The sequence below is a fragment of the Dermochelys coriacea genome, chromosome 6 (genome assembly GCF_009764565.3).
Source record: "Dermochelys coriacea isolate rDerCor1 chromosome 6, rDerCor1.pri.v4, whole genome shotgun sequence".
Lineage (NCBI taxonomy): Eukaryota > Metazoa > Chordata > Testudines > Dermochelyidae > Dermochelys > Dermochelys coriacea.
Genome location: NC_050073.1, coordinates 17,060,165 through 17,077,949, shown reverse-complemented (window position 1 = coordinate 17,077,949; position 17,785 = coordinate 17,060,165). Strand labels below are relative to the sequence as shown.

Here is a 17,785-nt window from a genome sequence, read left to right as displayed (position 1 = left end):
GCTTTTATATGCAGAAAACCAGTTTATTGTGGTACAGGTGGGCTGTGGAGTTTTTATAGCATGTTGGGGTGGCGGGGAGCTTAGAAAGAAAAAGGTTGAGAACTTCTGGTGTAGGGCACATCTATGAAAACAAAGAAACTACAGGATTGTACATAAAGCAAAAAATCCTGTCTCAAGTGATAACCTTATCCTCTAGCAACTGGGTGTGGAGCTGTATCTCTATCCAAGCGCCCAGCAGCTGTTTTCACAGAGCTTTCTGCTGAAAGCCTAATTGGGTCTTCATTGTGGAGCTTTACTTCATCACTCCACCCCCTACACCAGCTGTGAGGTGTCTATGTAGGGCATTGACTCCCTAATAACACTTTGGTGTGAGGACAGCACAACTCATGAAAATCTATACAGTCAGGGAGAAGGTGTCTTAAAAGGTCTACAGGTATCCCCTCCCACCTCCGTTTTTTTATGCCTACTGAAGCTGGCCATAAGCAGCTGATTATGCACCGCAGTTGATCACCAATGAAACATCACCTGATTATAGAGCTGTTCATAATCTTCCAGTTTCACCACATCCAGGATGTTATAGGGGACATAACCAGCCTGCCCGCTCCGGTTTAGCAGTTTCCACCACTGCTTATTATCTTCCAACACCTGTGAGGGGGAAAAAGTAATTCAGCCATTGAGACCATCAGGCATTCATGACACGTGCAAGGTAACAAAAATTTCACATCTTCGCATGGGCTTGCACATGCGGAAAAAACACACACAATTATATGGGAGCTTTGTAATGCAGGCAAGGAAACTGCAAAAGCTTCATGTAACATTAAATTCCAATGTCGCCTTAATAAACACTCCCTGAAAAGGATTGATAAAACAATCGTAATAGTGGCCTATTGGGCAACAACTCTGAGGAAAAACGTATCTAATGTCCTTAGGAACCCCTGGCTTCTGCTTAATTTGCATCTTGTTTTTTTAAAGCTTTAGTTGATGAGAGAGATCATGTCTAGAAATGCTTGCCTTGCTTTTGCATTTAAAAAAAAACCAAAAACTCTTTAACAGTGAATCCTGCCAGAGGTGGAAAAAGTGCCTGCAGGATTTTCATATAACCTGATGACAGCCCATCCATTACATAAACAGGACATGGAAAAGATGGTGTATTGGTAGCAGAATATCTTCTTCTTCGCATCATCACCTGTCTCTTCTTACAGGCTTGTTCTATTTTGAACTCTGATTAAAAATGGTGTGTGAAAGCTGTCCTTAACCCAAAGATTTCAGAACCGCATGCCTGGGCTTCAGTGTTTATTTGCATTAAGATTTTAATATAATTATATTTGACAAACCAAATGTCAGGTTTCCTACTCTACAAATTTGACAGGTTTCAGAGTAGCAGCCGTGTTAGTCTCTAAGGTGCCACAAGTACTCCTTTTCTTTTTGCGAATACAGACTAACAAATTTATTAGAGCATAAGCTTTCGTGAGCTACAGCTCACTTCATCGGATGCATTTGGTGGAAAAAACAGAGGAGAGATTTATATATACACACTCTGTGTGTGTGTATATATAAATCTCTCCTCTGTTTTTTCCACCAAATGCATCCGATGAAGTGAGCTGTAGCTCACGAAAGCTTATGCTCTAATAAATTTGTTAGTCTCTAAGGTGCCACAAGTACTCCTTTTCTTTCTACAAATTTGCTAACCCAATGTGATGCAACCGTACAGTTATTCCAGATACATATTTAACAGAAGTCTATCTCTTAATCCAATGTAGCCTGAACATGTAGACTAAAGTCATATCATGTATTTTGTGACAGCAAAGTGTGTCGCAATGAGAGAGACTGGTGTTGGTTAAAAATTCTGTATCACATTTTAGTGGAAAATAGTCCCCGAGTTCACCATCATACTGAAATTTAAGGCAGAAAAGCTCTTCTTGCACCAAACAATGAATTTTAGTGGGGCTACTCACATGCTTAAAGGTGAGCATATTAAGCAAAGGTTTAAGTGCTTTGCTGCATTCAGGCCAGAGTTCTCAGTGCTGCAAGACTGAACCCTCTGCTTGGAAATTGGGCTCAGTATGTTGTCAGACGCTGTATTATAATATGGTTTCCTTTTATTTGCTGCTATTTTTTAATCCAGAGTGTGGTCTCAAATCTCAGTTTAGCCCATGTGCTAAGGCACTGGAAAAGTACCACCCTTCCTTTTCTTACTTAGATTTAAAGCTTACTATCCGAATGAAATATCATGTTGCCATTCAGAACTTCCAGAGGAAAACTATTTGGGATTTTTCAGTCTCTTGGTGCATCTTCTTTCCCTCTCTAGAAAGCAGGGATTATAAAGATTTGCTTCTGAGTTTATTAATTTACCTCCAGGACTTCATCCTTCAGCACTGAGAGTTCATTGGCATTTCGAGCAGTGAAATCATAGTGGATTTTGGCATATTTCTTCGGCAGTGCCATCCCTTGTGCCTCGAAATTCCTTCAAGAGACAAAATGAGGTTATAATCAGGGCTCCTCTGACAGCCATGTCAGTAAAGCCAGTACTGGAGGAACTATAGTTAGCATGCAGCTAAAGAGACTGCAGATTGTTAATGTGGCAAAGGCCTTGGACAAGTCCCCTTCCTTGTGACCAGGAAGTGAAAAGATTTTCATCACATTACAGTAAAAAGTCCTGCACAAATGCAAAGCACAGGCTCTTCAACCAATGACCAGTGCATAGCTGTGAGGTTGATGTAAGCAGACCATACAAAAAGACAGATTTGTTCTCCATTTAGTAGTTTCTATGCTGAAATGAGGACTAAGACAATTTTGTGAGGCACAGAAAACCCTTGAATTTACTGTACTGAAACAAAGTTATAGTAGCCCAGCTAACCAGAGCATGTCAGCTGTTCATGTCATAATCTGAGCAGACTTCATGGGCCTGATTCTATAGTGCCTTGGCACCCTGGGTAGCCATTTACACAGGTGCAAAATGGGTATGAAACACTACCACTCTGCACGGGGTAAATGACTTCTTAAGAGAGAAGCAGGCTCCTTATCTTGGGGAAGGGGAAGCTACCATGTTTAAATGGTGTAAACTAGAACCAGGGAGATGTTTTCTCTATGGATCTTCAGGTCTGTGGCTATGCAATGCAGATGGCTGGGAGCTTTCTGCCTTTATAGCGAGTGTAAAATGAGCAGGCCAAATTCTCCTCTGGTGGAGCTATGCTGATATACGTGAAGGAGGTGTAGCTCCATTGATGAATGCCAGCTGAGAATCTGGCCCAACCTTGCTAATGTCGTCCAAATATTATTTTAGCTTTGCATCCCTGGAATACACACACTCACATTCTTGATCTGATTGTCTAGATATTGACACCCAGCCCACTATGTGGTTTTGGGATGTCTAGTAATAGTTCTTCCCCAAAAGGTGTGTTTCCCCCCACAATCCTAACTTTTGATTGGCTTATAACCAGCACGTTGTTATGGAACACACATACTCAGTGTCATGATTTTTTTTATTATTATTATTTTAGTATGTCCCAAACCACCCTCACCCCACCCAAAAACTGGCAACTGGAAGGTCTATGCCAAGTACAAAAGATGATGGCTCTTAAACATATATTTATATATGCTCCATTTTATGTGAGCAGTGGCCTACAGAGAACCAGCTGTGAGGTCTGCCATAAGATGTTGCCTCTAGTCTTCCTGGCTTGGGAGAACTTGTGTTCCAGGCAATAAATTGTCATAATAATTATAGCCTTGTACAGTATGTCAATAGCAAGGCTGTGGTGCTGGCTGCAGTTTGGAATCAATTCATTGGCAGCCTGAATCTACTAGACAGGAAAGGGAGTGGTAACCTTTCCCAGCAGTTGCCCTGAAGGCAGGGAGAGGGAGGAATGTTTGAGTTGTATTTTTGTAGCATGCCAGCCGCAAAGTGAGTCACCAGGGGAAGGGCTGGCACTTGAGGAGTTTAACTGCAGAGGAACCTGCAGCAGGTTTTTTGCCCACCATTACTAAGACCAGGTCTACACTTGAATTTTTCCTGGTATAGCAGTGCCAGCTCAGCGGGCAGAGGGGTGGTGTTTGCGTGTGTGTGACACACACACACATACACACACACACACACTTGAATACTAGCAAAAACCCTAGTGCTTTTGCTTGTATAGCTTATTTTGCTCAGGGTATTTGCATAAAACTTTTTTTTGCCAAAACAAGCTGTGTTTACACTAGGAGGATTATACCAGCAAACCTTTTTTAGTGTAGACCTGGCCCTGATTCCAGAAAGTACTTAAGCATGTGCTTAACTGGAATCAAGGCCTATATGACTATAGCTGTGTCATGGATGCTGCTAAATATAATCCTATCTGAAAGGTGGATAAGCTGGTAAAACGAGAAACATAAAGACAGCAAGGCCTGCTTCTGGGAATTTACTGATAAAAGAACTAAATGTCTGTAAGAATAAATTCTTCATGCACCAAAACTTTTTGAGAGAGATTTCTTTTGTAACGGTGGCTGCTGAAAATTGATGTTACATCGATAAAACACTGCAAAATAAAAATTATTCATATACCTAACTGATTTATAATTCCTACCAAAGAACTCCCCATTCTGGCTATAAAAGGTGGAATGCAGTGGGCCACATGCTTTTCTTGAATATAGGCTTGTCTTCATGTGCAGTGCTACAGGTGAAGGTGAGAGAAGATGCTCCTATGGTGATGAGAGAGCTTCTCCCATTGCTGTAGTTAATCCACCTCCTTGAGAGACAGTAGCAATGTCGATGGGAGAAGCTTTCACATCAACATAGTGCTGTGTACATGGGGGGCTAGTTCGGTATAACTGCATCGCTCAGGAATGTGGATTTTTCAAACCTCTGAGCGAGGTAGTTATACCGATATAGATCTGCAGTGTAGTCCTGGCCTCAGTCTACACCAGAGTTTATAATGTGTTAATTGATTTCCAATTAACTGGAATTGGCTAACATAGTTGTTAGAATTTGAATTTTCCCAAACTCCTGCGTGTGGGCTGGGAGGGAGCACGGGAGGAGGGAAAGGGGGATATCACATCTGGCTTTCTGCTTTGGCTCATTAGAAAGAATTCTGAATCCTGAAGTTTAGATCTGATTCACATCTGAGTTTTTCTGGAGTTTGGATCTGAGGGTTTCAGCTCTGGAGTTCTGGGTTTGGCCCATCCTCATCTCCATGACAGTTTTTTAAATCACAACAGATACTAGAATAAGATGTTTTGGTAATAATAATGATGATGATAAATGCCTAGCTGTTATATAGAGTTGGTTGAATTTTTTTTTTAAACAAAACTACTTAATTTAAAATATTTTGGGGAAAATTTCAATTTGTTGAGGAGGGAGGAGGAATCTGAAACAATTTTGTTTAAAATGGAAATTTTCATTTTGCTTTTTGACAAACAAAAACATTTTTTATTTAGAATTTTTCATTAAAAATCAAAAATGTTGTTGAAATCACACTTTTTTTGCAAAATACTGCATTGTTCAACAACAAAAATCTCAGCAGAAAACTCTTGACCAGCTGTAGGTTTTAGCATGTATTCTATCCTTAAAGTGTTTTTCCCTAAATACGTAATACTAGGGGGAATGAACATAAAGGAGCAACCTAACTTCTGTAGCCATACAACTGTTCCACTTGAACAAACATTGCAACAGAGTATCCCAAACACAGGATAATATGCAGGGAAACAGAACCTCCACCAACTTCTTAATGTCACCATGATGGTCTGAAAATAAAAGTATATTGACTGACTGACTGACAAAATCAGCTGATAATTCTTCCAAAGATGAAATACACTTGTGGTAACCCATTTCCTTGCATATGTGCTGATTAAAATGCTTTTCAGGCAGGCAGTACATGCATGAATAATTATTTGACTGGTCTTTGACATCTCTGGATGTAGACAACTAGCATGAATTAATGATAGCAAAGACATACCAAAGGGGGGGTGGGAGGACAAATATCTTAGTATTTAGTTTTGTATTGTGATAATGCCTGGGGCCACCAATCAAGGATCACGGCTCCATTGTGCTAAGCACCGGGACTAGTACATTACCTATTTACATGTTGAGTAACACCTTGTTTAAAGGCATCCACTGCTTGTGTTTGATCAGGCGTCTGGCCACGTTTTATTGATGAGTTACGATAGGGATATCCATTGGCTGATGACAGCTGGAATGGTAAAATGGAGTCATAGTGTTACTGAGAGAGCGTAAATCTGCATCAGATACAGGAAGGTGGTCGTTGTAAACTTATCATCGCCTGAAATCTTTAAATCAAGATTGGCTGTCTTTCAAAACAGATCCTCTAGTTGAAGCACAAGTTATTTTGCTTGTTTGTGGCTTGCTTACATTGTAGGGATTGGGAAGAATAATTCCCTCTGCTGGGAGAAATGCTAAGGTCTGTGTCATACAGGTCAGGCTGGCTGATCACAGTGTTCCCTTCTGGCCTTAAAATCCATGAATGTATTTCCGAGTTTCTAGTTTCTTCAGATTAGTAAAAATGAATTCTGCTCTTGATCGACCCCTTTACTGTATTTCAGACTCCATCACAAACTCCATTGTAGCTCAGTTAGGTCAATGGATATTTTGTATATTTGGGAAGCCCCTGATGGCACCACCACCCGTGAAGTATGGTGTGATTCCTGGGCTACTGCTGAAGAGGCCAGGATGCTGTAGATGGTAACTAGATTTCTGGATTAAAATATTGCTGCTGATCATGACAGCTCCAGGGTCTGGTAAAGAATAAGTCCAACCGTCTCTAGCCAGAGCCTGTAATTTTCAGGAAGAATCAAGAATAACTTGTTAAGAGGGTTACAGCAATAGGGCAAGCCAGCAAGCTGCGCAGTGACAGGCCTCTGCTTTGTACAGTGTATATGCTGTGAGTAAGTCTACACTGCAAAGAACACCCACTGTAGTGTGTCTCAGAGCCCAGGTCTATAGACTCAGGCTTGCACTACAGCTATAAAAATAGCACTAGATGTTCCTGCTTGAGTTCCGAAACCCAGCAATGAGGTTGGGTGTCAGAGCCTGAGTCGGAACATCTGCACTGCTAGTTTTAGCGCCATCGTGTAAGCCTGAATCTATTGAGCCAGGCTCTGAGGTTCACTGCTGCAGGTTTTTGGGTGTTGGGTTTTTTTTGCAGTGCAGACCTGCCCTATGAGATTTAGTACTGGCAACAGAGAGCTAGGAACCTGAGTTCTAGCCCAACCAACCCACTGACTCTTTGCACCTGATTCCCCGCTCATACCAGCATAAAATTGGTGAACTCCATTGAATTCAATGGCATTTCACTGCAGTAATGGAGTGGAGAATAAAGCCCATTGCCTCATCTCAAGAAAGTCAGTAGATATCACAAAAAGAAAAGGAGTACTTGTGGCACCTTAGAGACTAACAAATTTATTTGAGCATAAGCTTTTGTGAGCTACAGCTCACTTCATCGGATGCATTCAGTGGAAAATACAGTGGGGAGATTTATATACACAGAGAACATGAAACAATGGGTGTTACCATACACACTGTAAGGAGAGTGATCACTTAAGATGAGCTATTACCAGGAGGAGAGCGCAGGTGGGGGCGGGGAGGGAAGAAAACCTTTTGTAGTGATAATCAAGGTGGGCCATTTCCAGCAGTTAACAAGAGCATCTGAGGAACAGTGGGGTGGGGGTGGGGAATAACATGGGGAAATAGTTTTGCTTTGTGTAATGACTCCTCCACTCCCAGTCTCTATTCAAGCCTAAGTTAATTGTATCCAGTTTGCAAATTAATTCCAATTCAGCAGTCTCTCGTTGGAGTCTGTTTTTGAAGTTTTTTTGTTGAAGAATAGCCACTCTCAGGTCTGTAATCGAGTGACCAGAGAGATTGAAGTGTTCTCCGACTGGTTTTTGAATGTCATAATTCTTGACGTCTGATTTGTGTCCATTTATTCTTTTACATAGAGACTGTCCAGTTTGACCAATGTACATAGCAGAGGGGCATTGCTGGCACGTGATGGCATATATCACATTGGTAGATGTGCAGGTGAATGAGCCTCTGATAGTGTAGCTGATGTGATTAGGCCCTATGATGGTGTCCCCTGAATAGATATGTGGACACAGTTGGCAACAGGCTTTGTTGCAAGGATAGATTCCTGGGTTAGTGGTTCTGTTGTGTGGTGTGTGGTTGCTGGTGAGTATTTGCTTCAGGCTGGGGGGCTGTCTGTAAGCAAGGACTGGCCTTTGCTCCAACCCCTCAGACAGAGACAAACACTTACAAGATCTCTATCAAGCATTCTTACAACTGCAATACCCACCTGCTGAAGTGAAGAAACAGGTTGACAGAGCCAGACGAGTATCCAGAAGTCACCTACTACAGGACAGGCCCAACAAAGAAAATGACAGAACGCCACTAGCCATCACCTTCAGCCCCCAACTAAAACCTCTCCAACGCATCATCAAGGATCTACAACCTATCCTGAAGGACGACCCATCACTCTCACAGATCTTGGGAGACAGGCCAGTCTTTGCTTACAGACAAAGGCTATTCTTCAACAAAAAAACTTCAAAAACAGACTCCAATGAGAGACTGCTGAATTGGAATTTATTTGCAAACTGGATACAATTAACTTAGGCTTGAATAGAGACAGGGAGTGGATGGGTCTTTACACAAAGTAAAACTATTTCCCCATGTTATTTCCCTCCCCCCCACACACTGTTCCTCAGATGTTCTTGTCAACTGCTGGAAATGGCCCACCTTGATTATCACTACAAAAGGTTTTCTTCCCTCCCCCCCGCCCTCTCCTGCTGGTAATAGCTTATCTTAAGTGATCACTCTCCTTACAGTGTGTATAGTAACACCCATTGTTTCATGTTTTCTGTGTATATAAATCTCCCCACTGAATTTTCCACCGAATGCATCCGATGAAGTGAGCTGTAGCTCACGAAAGCTTATGCTCAAATAAATGTTTAAGTCTCTAAGGTGCCACAAGTCCTCCTTTTCTTTTTGCGAATATAGACTAACACGGCTGCTACTCTGAAACCTGTCAGTAGATATCACGTCTGCATCAACCCAGCTGAAAAACAGCAAGGCTCTTGCTGTGAACCTGGCATTTGTCCCTGAGGTCAGCTTCGAAATACAGGACCAGATCTGTAGCTGGTGTAAACTGGGATAGCAGAGGATCTGGCCTGCTGGCCGAGTAAGTTGGTAGAAAAGGAAGATGACTTGTGGCATGAGACCTACCTCTTCTTGTAAATGTCCAATGTCTATTTCCCATGGGGCTCCACGGAAGATTTCCTGGGGCGGCTCCCATCCACTGCGGAACTTTGGGATGTAGGTTGGGACAACAGCCTCTCTAGGCCATTCCGCTCTTAGAAGATGGGAGGGAAAAATGATATGCAGAGTGAGATCCTCAAATGATACATTTCTAGGACCCAAGTCCCCACTGCTCTGCACCCGCTGACATTACTTACATCAGTGCAGAGGGTGTAAATAGCCACACAGGTGGAGGACAACAGTGAATCAGGCCCCTAGTTTTTCAACCTATTGGACGAAATCCTGCCCTCATGCTCAGCCCCCCTGAACGGGCTGCAGAAGTGAAATGCTGGTCTGAATTGTTCTTAGAACTTGGAAATCTGCTTATTGTCCCTTTACCCAGACTAACTCTCACCTGGATCTGGTCCACGTCTCGCCCATGGACTCCCAGAGCATCATCTCTTTTGGTGTCAGGTGTCCTCTCAGGAAATCTGTGGTGTCTTTAGAGAGAAGCGGGCTGAGGATAGACCTTGCGAGTTCAGTGCCTCCGCAGCTATGGATGATCTAGGTCACATACACACAATGCCAGTTACAAACTTTCACTTCATGAACAAATCCCACAATCTCAAACTACAAATCAATTTCTCTAAGCTTCTCATTGAAACTGGGAATCTCTCATAGTATTTCAGGGCAAATATTGAGTAATATTTGCTTGAAACTGGGGGCCAGGGCCACTCCAAATTGGAACCATATTTTGTTCTCACTACTGTAGGCCCTAAGTCTGAAAAGGCTCGCAACCCTAGTGAATAGTTTGAGCCATATTCAAGTCTGTAATTAAACCTGAACCCAGGTGAGTGTTACGCTGTTTCAAGGTATGGCTGTGAATTCGCCATGCAGTTTTGCACAGGAGTCTGAATTCCCATACACTCCCTGCAAGTGCCCCGGATAAAAACAGTGTCTGAGGAAATTGGGTTTCAGAGCTGTCCTAATCTAACAAGTGAGGTGCTTGGCTGTGTACTGCCCCTCTGACTTTCTGCAATGGCTGCCGCCTTGGTTATGATCAGGGACTGCCAATGCTAAGAACACAAGACTCTATAGTTTGAAGTAAAGGACTAAATCTTGTGAGCAGGAACTGTACTAGACTGTGGGGAACACACAACATGCCCCAAACATTGGTTACATTTGCACCTGCTAGTATTCTGGGATAATTTGGGGAGCTACATGCCCACGATTGGCATTGCTACAATGCTGATCACTAATGCAGGATCAGGATCTATGCTCCCTGTCTGCTTGTAACTTCTTACCTAGCACTTGTACAGCTAATACTGGCACACCTGCCCTTAGCTGGATCATGTCCAGTATCTTTCTGTCTCTCTTATTCTCTACTGATGCTGCTTTTTATACAGGCACATTAGTAAGAATAAGAATTGTATTTAAAGGGTTACCAGTTCCAGTGGCCCAAACAGGAAATGTACTAGTTCTGAAGCACTTGGGTTCTGGATATGCTTTCTCAGTTTGGCCTGAAAAGAGAAGAATCCCAGATTAATCCAAACCTGGCTTTTGGTTCCTATCTTCTGTGATACAGAGAGATTAATGTTTTCTGGTACTTTCCCTTACTGTAGGAGACTGAGAACTAAAAAAAATAAATGGTTAGCTTCCAATCATGGGACCTAGCCCAAGTGATATAATGATTTTGGGTGACTCAATTCTTTTTTCTTTTTTTCCTTTGGTGTCCATTTTGAGACACCATAAAGAGGCCTGATTTTTCAGAAAGTGCCAAGCATCTGCCCTCAGAAAATCACAACCTTTCAAGGTGTTCTGAGTTGGGAACCCAAAAGCACTGGTCATTTTTGAAAACCTGGACCATAAAGCTCTGAGTAGAGAGAAAGGTCTAGATCTTCAGAGGTATTTAGACATTGACCCCATTGTGAGCTAGGTGCCCTGCAAATGTATTCAGCAAATTACCAACAGGGAAAATTCTTCAGTGAAGCCTGGGTTACACCTAAAACTTAGGTCGACCTAGCTGCATTGTTCAAGGCTGTGTGTGACATCATTAAGTTGAGCTAAATCCCACTATAGACATGCAGCTAAGTTGACGGAAAAAAATTCTTCTGTCAACCTAGCTACCACTTCTTGGAGAGGTGGATTTACTACAGTGATGGAAAAACCCCTTCCACCGATGTGGGAAGCATCTATGCTACAGTGGCAAAGCTGCACAGCTGTGGTGTAGACAGGGCCGAAGGCGATTGTGTATATTTGCACCAATGTATCTAGAGAAGTTGTTGGCCACTGATTGCAGAATCCCAAGAATAGTCAAGGCTTAAATGCTCTGGCTTTTGAAATGGGCTGTGTTGCAAAAGAAGAACAAATGCCTCGGATTAAATTATGATAATCAAGTGTATTTTTACAGCAATCAATGGGAGATGTAGTGACACCACTTCAGTCTATGCCTCCTTTATTTTCTCTCTCTGTCACAAATTGTTGGCATTGCTACAATGGAAAATTAGATTTCTCACTGGAACTACAAAGTACTGCGGCTCTGCATGTGCTAAAATCCTTATTTTTGTGCCTTAATTATTTCCGCTGCATGCATCCTGTTGTGAGAGACAGGTGAGGTCATCTGAGCACAGCCCTAGGAGCCAGGAACGGCTGTATTTAGTCCCAGCTCTAGCACCGAATCCCACTCTGTGGTCTTGGGTTAATCACTTAACCTCTCTGCTCAGTGGTTCCATATGCAAAGTGGAGCTGCCCAATTCCCAAGCGTGATGCAAGGACAGATTCCTGTTGGGGAAGTGCTACATAGGTTCTGAGTAACGTTAGGCTGATGGTGTGTGTTTTAAATATTAATGTGGAGAAGAAAATGTAAAAAAGAATTGATGTGTATAAGTGAAGTGAAGTGAGCCCTCCTAAGGCGTGTGCAGTTACACAACCTGGGATTCTGCAAATGCTGTGTTTTTACTGGGGCTAGTTTAATTTATTAATATTGTAATTGCTACTTCCCCTTTATGTTCCCTCAGGGCAGCAGTTTGTGTCTATAACCTCAGGGCTCATCTAAACCCACAAGATGTATGGAGCTAACCATGCCAGTATAGTTAAGATGGTACAAACCCCCTAGTGTAGATGAAGTTATACTGGTATAAAGGCACTTTTATATCAGTATAACTACTCCCATATGGGAAGGGGAATAAGCTCTACCAGTTTAAGGCACTTATGACAGAGATGGCAATTTCCTTCAATATCTTTGGGAGATCTTATTGAATTAAGTTTCAGTAGATTTGGACTCCATTGTATTGTAAATGCAAAATTTATATGTGGATGTGGGATTGTATGCAACTTCTCTAGGAGGCAGACATGGCCAGTGTAAACTCTGGGAAGTGTTATGAGCTTCAAAGGACTATTTTAAACAATCAAGACACGAAAGAATTTTTGGAACAAACAAAGTTAAGTGGGTTTCCTAGAAAACACCTGGAGGGAGGTGAATGAAAATTCCCACCTCCAGACTCAACCTTTTGAAGCTACTCCCTGAAGAGAGAGCCATTGTCTGACTGATTAGCTATTCATGGGCTCTGAAGATCAAAGACCCACACTGTATACAGGAAAGGCAAACCTATTCATATGTGTGCTTGTTCTGCACGAAAAGCTGTTACAAACTTATAGCCGCAGAAAAACTCCTGTGTGGGGTTTGAAGGTCTAATCACCTACCAGAGCCCTTGCTGGAATTGGGGGTGAGCTCTGGTAAGCTTATTAGCACATGTGTAGGGTTTTTATTGTCCATAATATGTTTTCTCTGTAATGCTTTCACCTTAAGAATAACTGGGCTTGCTTAGAAAGAGCAGTGCCGTAACATATAATTGTGGGCAATTTCTGTTTATTGCCTCTGAGGAAAACGCAACGTATGGATGCAAGCTGTCTTAGGCAGTCTGACTTGCTGCGGAATTCACAGTCTAGGCAGGGAACTGTGTAAACTTGAAAAACCCCTGTCAGGAGGCGAGAGATGCAGGTGTCCTCTCAAGAGAAGTGACGACTGAAGAGCTAGGACCCTGGAGTGGGTGCCCTGGCTGGAACACAAGTGGGAAATACAGGAAGAGCTGCCCTGATTTGTGACAGCACCTTTATGCTGGTATAACTGCATCCATCCTGTGAGTTGTACCAGCATAACCATTCTGTTGGGTTTTTTTAAATTCACACTCTTATCATGTTTATCGCATACAAAATTTGTGTGTAGATCCAGCCTTTATGGATTTATGCTCAGGCAAGAGCTATTTAAAGGGAAATTAAGATCAACATTGTGCCGCCTTTACATACACATTTCAAACTTTCATGTGGCCCGGTGTGAATGTATTAATAATGTACCCCACTCCTAATTGTAACATGCAACAACTGAATTTTATCTACGACAAAGTTCTAAACAAGTCACCATATTAACTTTCCAAAGAGGCTGGTTGTAAATCTTCCACTGAAATAATTTTTTCCAACAGAAAAAGGGTTTTCCAATAAATAGGAATTTTTGCCAAAAATCCCATATTTATCAAACCAAAAATTTTTTGGTTTTTTTTAATTACAATCTGAAATGTTGCTAACATGAACCTTTTGTTTAGATGAAAACAAACTTTTTCAGGGAAAAATCCTCTCGCAGCCAGCTCTAGTCTTAAAGCTGTTGGTTTTATAGTATTAATTATTTGTAGTGCTGTAACACCTAGACACTCTAGCCCCACTGTGCTAGGCACTGTAGAAATGCCTAACAGAGCTGACCCTGGTCCCAAACTGTTTCCGTTCTAACTGGAACACCTCAATGCTTCTAGTGTCACTTTTCTTCCAACGAGGCAAAGTTGAAGAGCCAGAGTGATTCTTTCTATCAGAGTCAGAAAAATTAGCAATGGGAAAGACTTACTAGGTGACTCCTAGAGAACTGGTGCAAGACTGTTCCCTACAATATCCTCCCATCCAGACCACTTTTTAAAATGACTCAAGAGATGGTACTTCCACCACTTCCCTTAGGTGATCATTCCCCGGTCTCACAGAACTTGTAGCTTGGTGTTTTCCCCTGGTATTCAGCCTACATTTTGCTTCACTTAATTACATCCCATTTTTCCTAACCTGAGCCCTCACCCTCTGGAGCAAACTACATAATTCCTCCTCCTCTTTGTGGTTTAATCCTAGATGCAGGGATGGAGCAAAGGTGGCTCTAAACCTCCCCTGATTGTGGGCTGGCCTCCAGCATCAATTTAACAGCAGCTTCGGGGCTGATTTAACTTGTGACAGCTAGAACAGAATTCTGCCCTGGTCATGCCCCCTCCCCAGCCCGTTGGCTGAGGGAATCAGGAAGGATTGGGGTAAATCCAGCCCTGCCAACTAAGGATTCCTGCACTCCAGGTGAATCCTTGGCCACCTCTTTAGCACAGTTTTTAAGGACACTTCTTGCAGCCCTGAATGCTGCCTTTGTGGCCTCATAATCTGGCCTCTGGTAGTAGTTATCCTATCAGAGTTTGCCCCAGGTCCCTTCCCTGCGAGTACTGGTCACTATGGGGAGGAGTGGTGGGGTTTGCTGGCACTGCCAGCTTGTTTCCTGGTGGGTTAATATTCAGTTGCAGTCAAAAAGTGTGGAGTTGGTCCGCTAGTTGCCCTAGTCTTGTTTACAGTCTGTGGTTTCTCTGCCACTAACTTCCTTAAAACAAATCTTGCTAGATCTGGTTCATTGGGCAAGCTTGGTTAGAGTGCTATGAAACGATAGAATTCATTCAAACAGAGTCATTACCTTGCTTTTCTAATATGTATAATTAAGCAGAATCAACAGCATTTGGTACATCTTCACGCTTGGTAGTACCTCGCTGTACTGTTTGTAACAGGGCAACTCATCCAGAGGGGAAATGGAAAGTAAGAGCTATATAGAGCATTTTGGGGGGGAAATTAGAAGCATGGATATGCTCACTTACCTATGGACTTCACGTGGGCCAGTATTTTAGGAGCTCATACAAAGTAACGCTGTATATAAAGTGTCCGATGTGAATCGTGTTCAAGCACAATGGTTCTTTCTTTCCTATTTACAACCTTTTTTCTTTCCTGCCCCCCATCGAAACAGAGAAGTAGAAAGATTGCATAACTAGTCAGATTTTTTTAAAGGCAGCAGGTGGAAGTATATGTGCAAAAATACTGACTTGTGCCCAAATGAGTATCTAGATGTCTAATGGCCCATTTGCATGCACAGCTGTGATAATTGTGCTCATACAAATGTTGGCCTGCAAATATGTACGTGTTGTTGAGGGCTGGGTTAAACCTTATTTAAACTGTTGTGATCTCCACCCCGCATTTAATATAGCTTTGAGAGACAGCCGAGTCATCCTGCCTAAGACTAAAGGGGGTACGTGAGCCTGCTCAGTAACCCTGACCATCTGGGCAGTGGGCTCCACAGGTCATTGCCCTTGGGTAAGGGTGTGTGTGTGTGTGTGGATGGAGAAGTGAGACAGATAGTGGCCTAGCAAGCAGCTGGTAGCACAATCCTGGGAAAAGCAAGAGAGAGCGAGGGCACCATTGGGGGGTGCCAGCTGAAAGAAGTCTGGTGCTGTGAGCAAGGACACTGTCTCCTGTTGTTTGGTTCTTACTGTTTTCAGGGAACCAGACTTTGTGCATTCTGTGTAAATAAACACGATTGCCTCAAAGGTACCAGACTCCATCCTTCAATTCTCCTCCCTACCAGAGCAACCTCCAGGGCTGAACTTTGACTAGAAGGTTGGGTCAAAAGTGGTAACAATATTTTTGTGCCTGGACCTTCCACCTTTTTACCTTTAGAAACCTGCCTCAGGAAACATTATATAAAAACCTTAACCAGCATTTTGTCAACAAGTGACTGTGACGTAGGAGTCTAGAATATGTCCCACCCCACCCCTGCAGTAAAATAACGAGGAGGAAATAACGCAGGTGCTTCAGTATTATTTTCTGTTGGTTTTGAGAGATCACAGTTCTTTTCCAATGTACATGCCTAGTAGTTGTGTTCTATAGGTATACAGCACAGGCACACAGCACTCTTCGTGCAGCCTAGAAAGGGAATGAAATACATTTGCACCTTACCAGGAGGTTGAGAGCCAGCTTGGTTTTCTGGAAGCAGTCGATGAACTCTGCCTCCGTTGGAGGTCTTGCTCTAAGAGTCAGTACACCCTCTGAAAAGAAGTTGGGAAGAAAGATTATTTGAGCAAAGCATGCTTGCAAATTTCCAGTAAATTAAAGGAATTGGCTTTAATGACAAGGGGATATTTGGCTCATTGGATTTCAGGAGGCCTAGCACTGCATCACGTACATAATAAAGACAATGCGAACATCTTTTCTCTATGCTGCAATCTTTGCTGTACTCTAGGAATGGGTTCCCAGAGGGAAGGGCTTACTAAGCTGGGTCATAAACTGGTGCTGAATGTATTGTTATGTCACTGAACCTGAACTTGAAGGCTTCAGGAAGACACCAATTTGTGCCTGCTTAGATTTCCTCCCAAGTCATTAACTCAGTCCTCTTGTTTACCCACTTGCTTATTATGCTGGTTGATGGAATATACCTGCTGGCGCTTTCTTCTTGTTCTTCTTCCCTTTCTTCCGTTGGTTCAGCTGTTTGAATGCCTCTGCCGCTTTCTGAAGCCGAGCAACAAACTCCTCAATGTCATCCAGGGTGCAGTTCAGGGTTTGCTGTGAATGGAGCAAAGAAACAAAAATGCTGAACCCAGGGCCAATGAGCAGCTACTGCATCAGACTTAGGAGCCCAAGCGTTGAAGTATAACTTCCACCAGGACCTTAGTCCCAGGGTCTAGTGATCACTTCCTTAGAGGCCCTGGAGGGGCTGTTTATCAAGGCATGAAATAAAGTGGAATTGATCTTTTCCTAACAGTGTGATTTCCAGGCACTAAATTCTGTGTTTAGGCACTTCTACTGCATCCATCAATGTGGTATCTGACCACCTGTGAATGGGACTGCAACTGGAAAAAATAAACTGCATAAATAGTATCTCTGGGCCTAATCAGGGCACTCTTTTCCATATCAAGTTAGTACCTCACTCTTTGAAAAGTCCCAACTACTCAAGGAGAAAGGCACGTACAAATGGCACAATCTGACCTATGCATCATCATCTCTCTTGTCCATCTCCTCTTGGTGGGTATCTAGGTGCCAGTTTTAAATGATTAAATTTCACACAATTTGTCCATGAAGGACAAACTTCTTTCCTTTCTCCCCACATCTCTTTGCCTGTTACGGATGCCCAACTCCAGCTACCAACCGTTTCTTTTTCGATCTTCTGTGCTAAGATCACTCGGGACTCTTCATGCTCCTGGGAGCTGGAGCTGCTTCGTTCAAATTCTGCCAAGCAAGCAAACGGCAAGGTGTTAACAATCAGAAGGATGAAAAAGTGTGTGCACTCCCAAAAAATAATAAAGGCATTGTGCCCAACTGAGTGATAAAACTTGATTGGTTTTGTATGTTAATTTATGCTGGGTTACAAAAATGTGTCTATGGGAATACAGAAAACATTCAGCTAGGAGGAGATCAATGTTGCTAATTAAGCCCTTCAGAGGTGTAGCACCTGTCTGCGTATTG

The 17,785-nt window shown here is 42.7% G+C and overlaps 1 protein-coding gene across 4 annotated transcripts in view; it reads right to left on the bottom strand.

Moving 5' to 3' along the window:
- EPS8L2 (EPS8 like 2) overlaps window positions 1-17,785 on the bottom strand; it is a 114,081-nt gene that overhangs the window by 8,492 nt on the left and 87,804 nt on the right. For all 4 annotated transcript variants that reach the window (XM_038407470.2, XM_038407468.2, XM_038407471.2 and 1 more), the window contains exons 9-17: window positions 17,469-17,548; window positions 16,759-16,885; window positions 16,283-16,371; window positions 10,663-10,737; window positions 9,633-9,781; window positions 9,206-9,332; window positions 6,046-6,161; window positions 2,353-2,464; window positions 526-645 (exon numbers count right to left, since the gene is read on the bottom strand). In XM_038407470.2, the coding sequence (XP_038263398.1) occupies window positions 526-645; window positions 2,353-2,464; window positions 6,046-6,161; window positions 9,206-9,332; window positions 9,633-9,781; window positions 10,663-10,737; window positions 16,283-16,371; window positions 16,759-16,885; window positions 17,469-17,548 (995 nt within the window). The remainder of the gene's footprint in view (window positions 1-525; window positions 646-2,352; window positions 2,465-6,045; window positions 6,162-9,205; window positions 9,333-9,632; window positions 9,782-10,662; window positions 10,738-16,282; window positions 16,372-16,758; window positions 16,886-17,468; window positions 17,549-17,785) is intronic.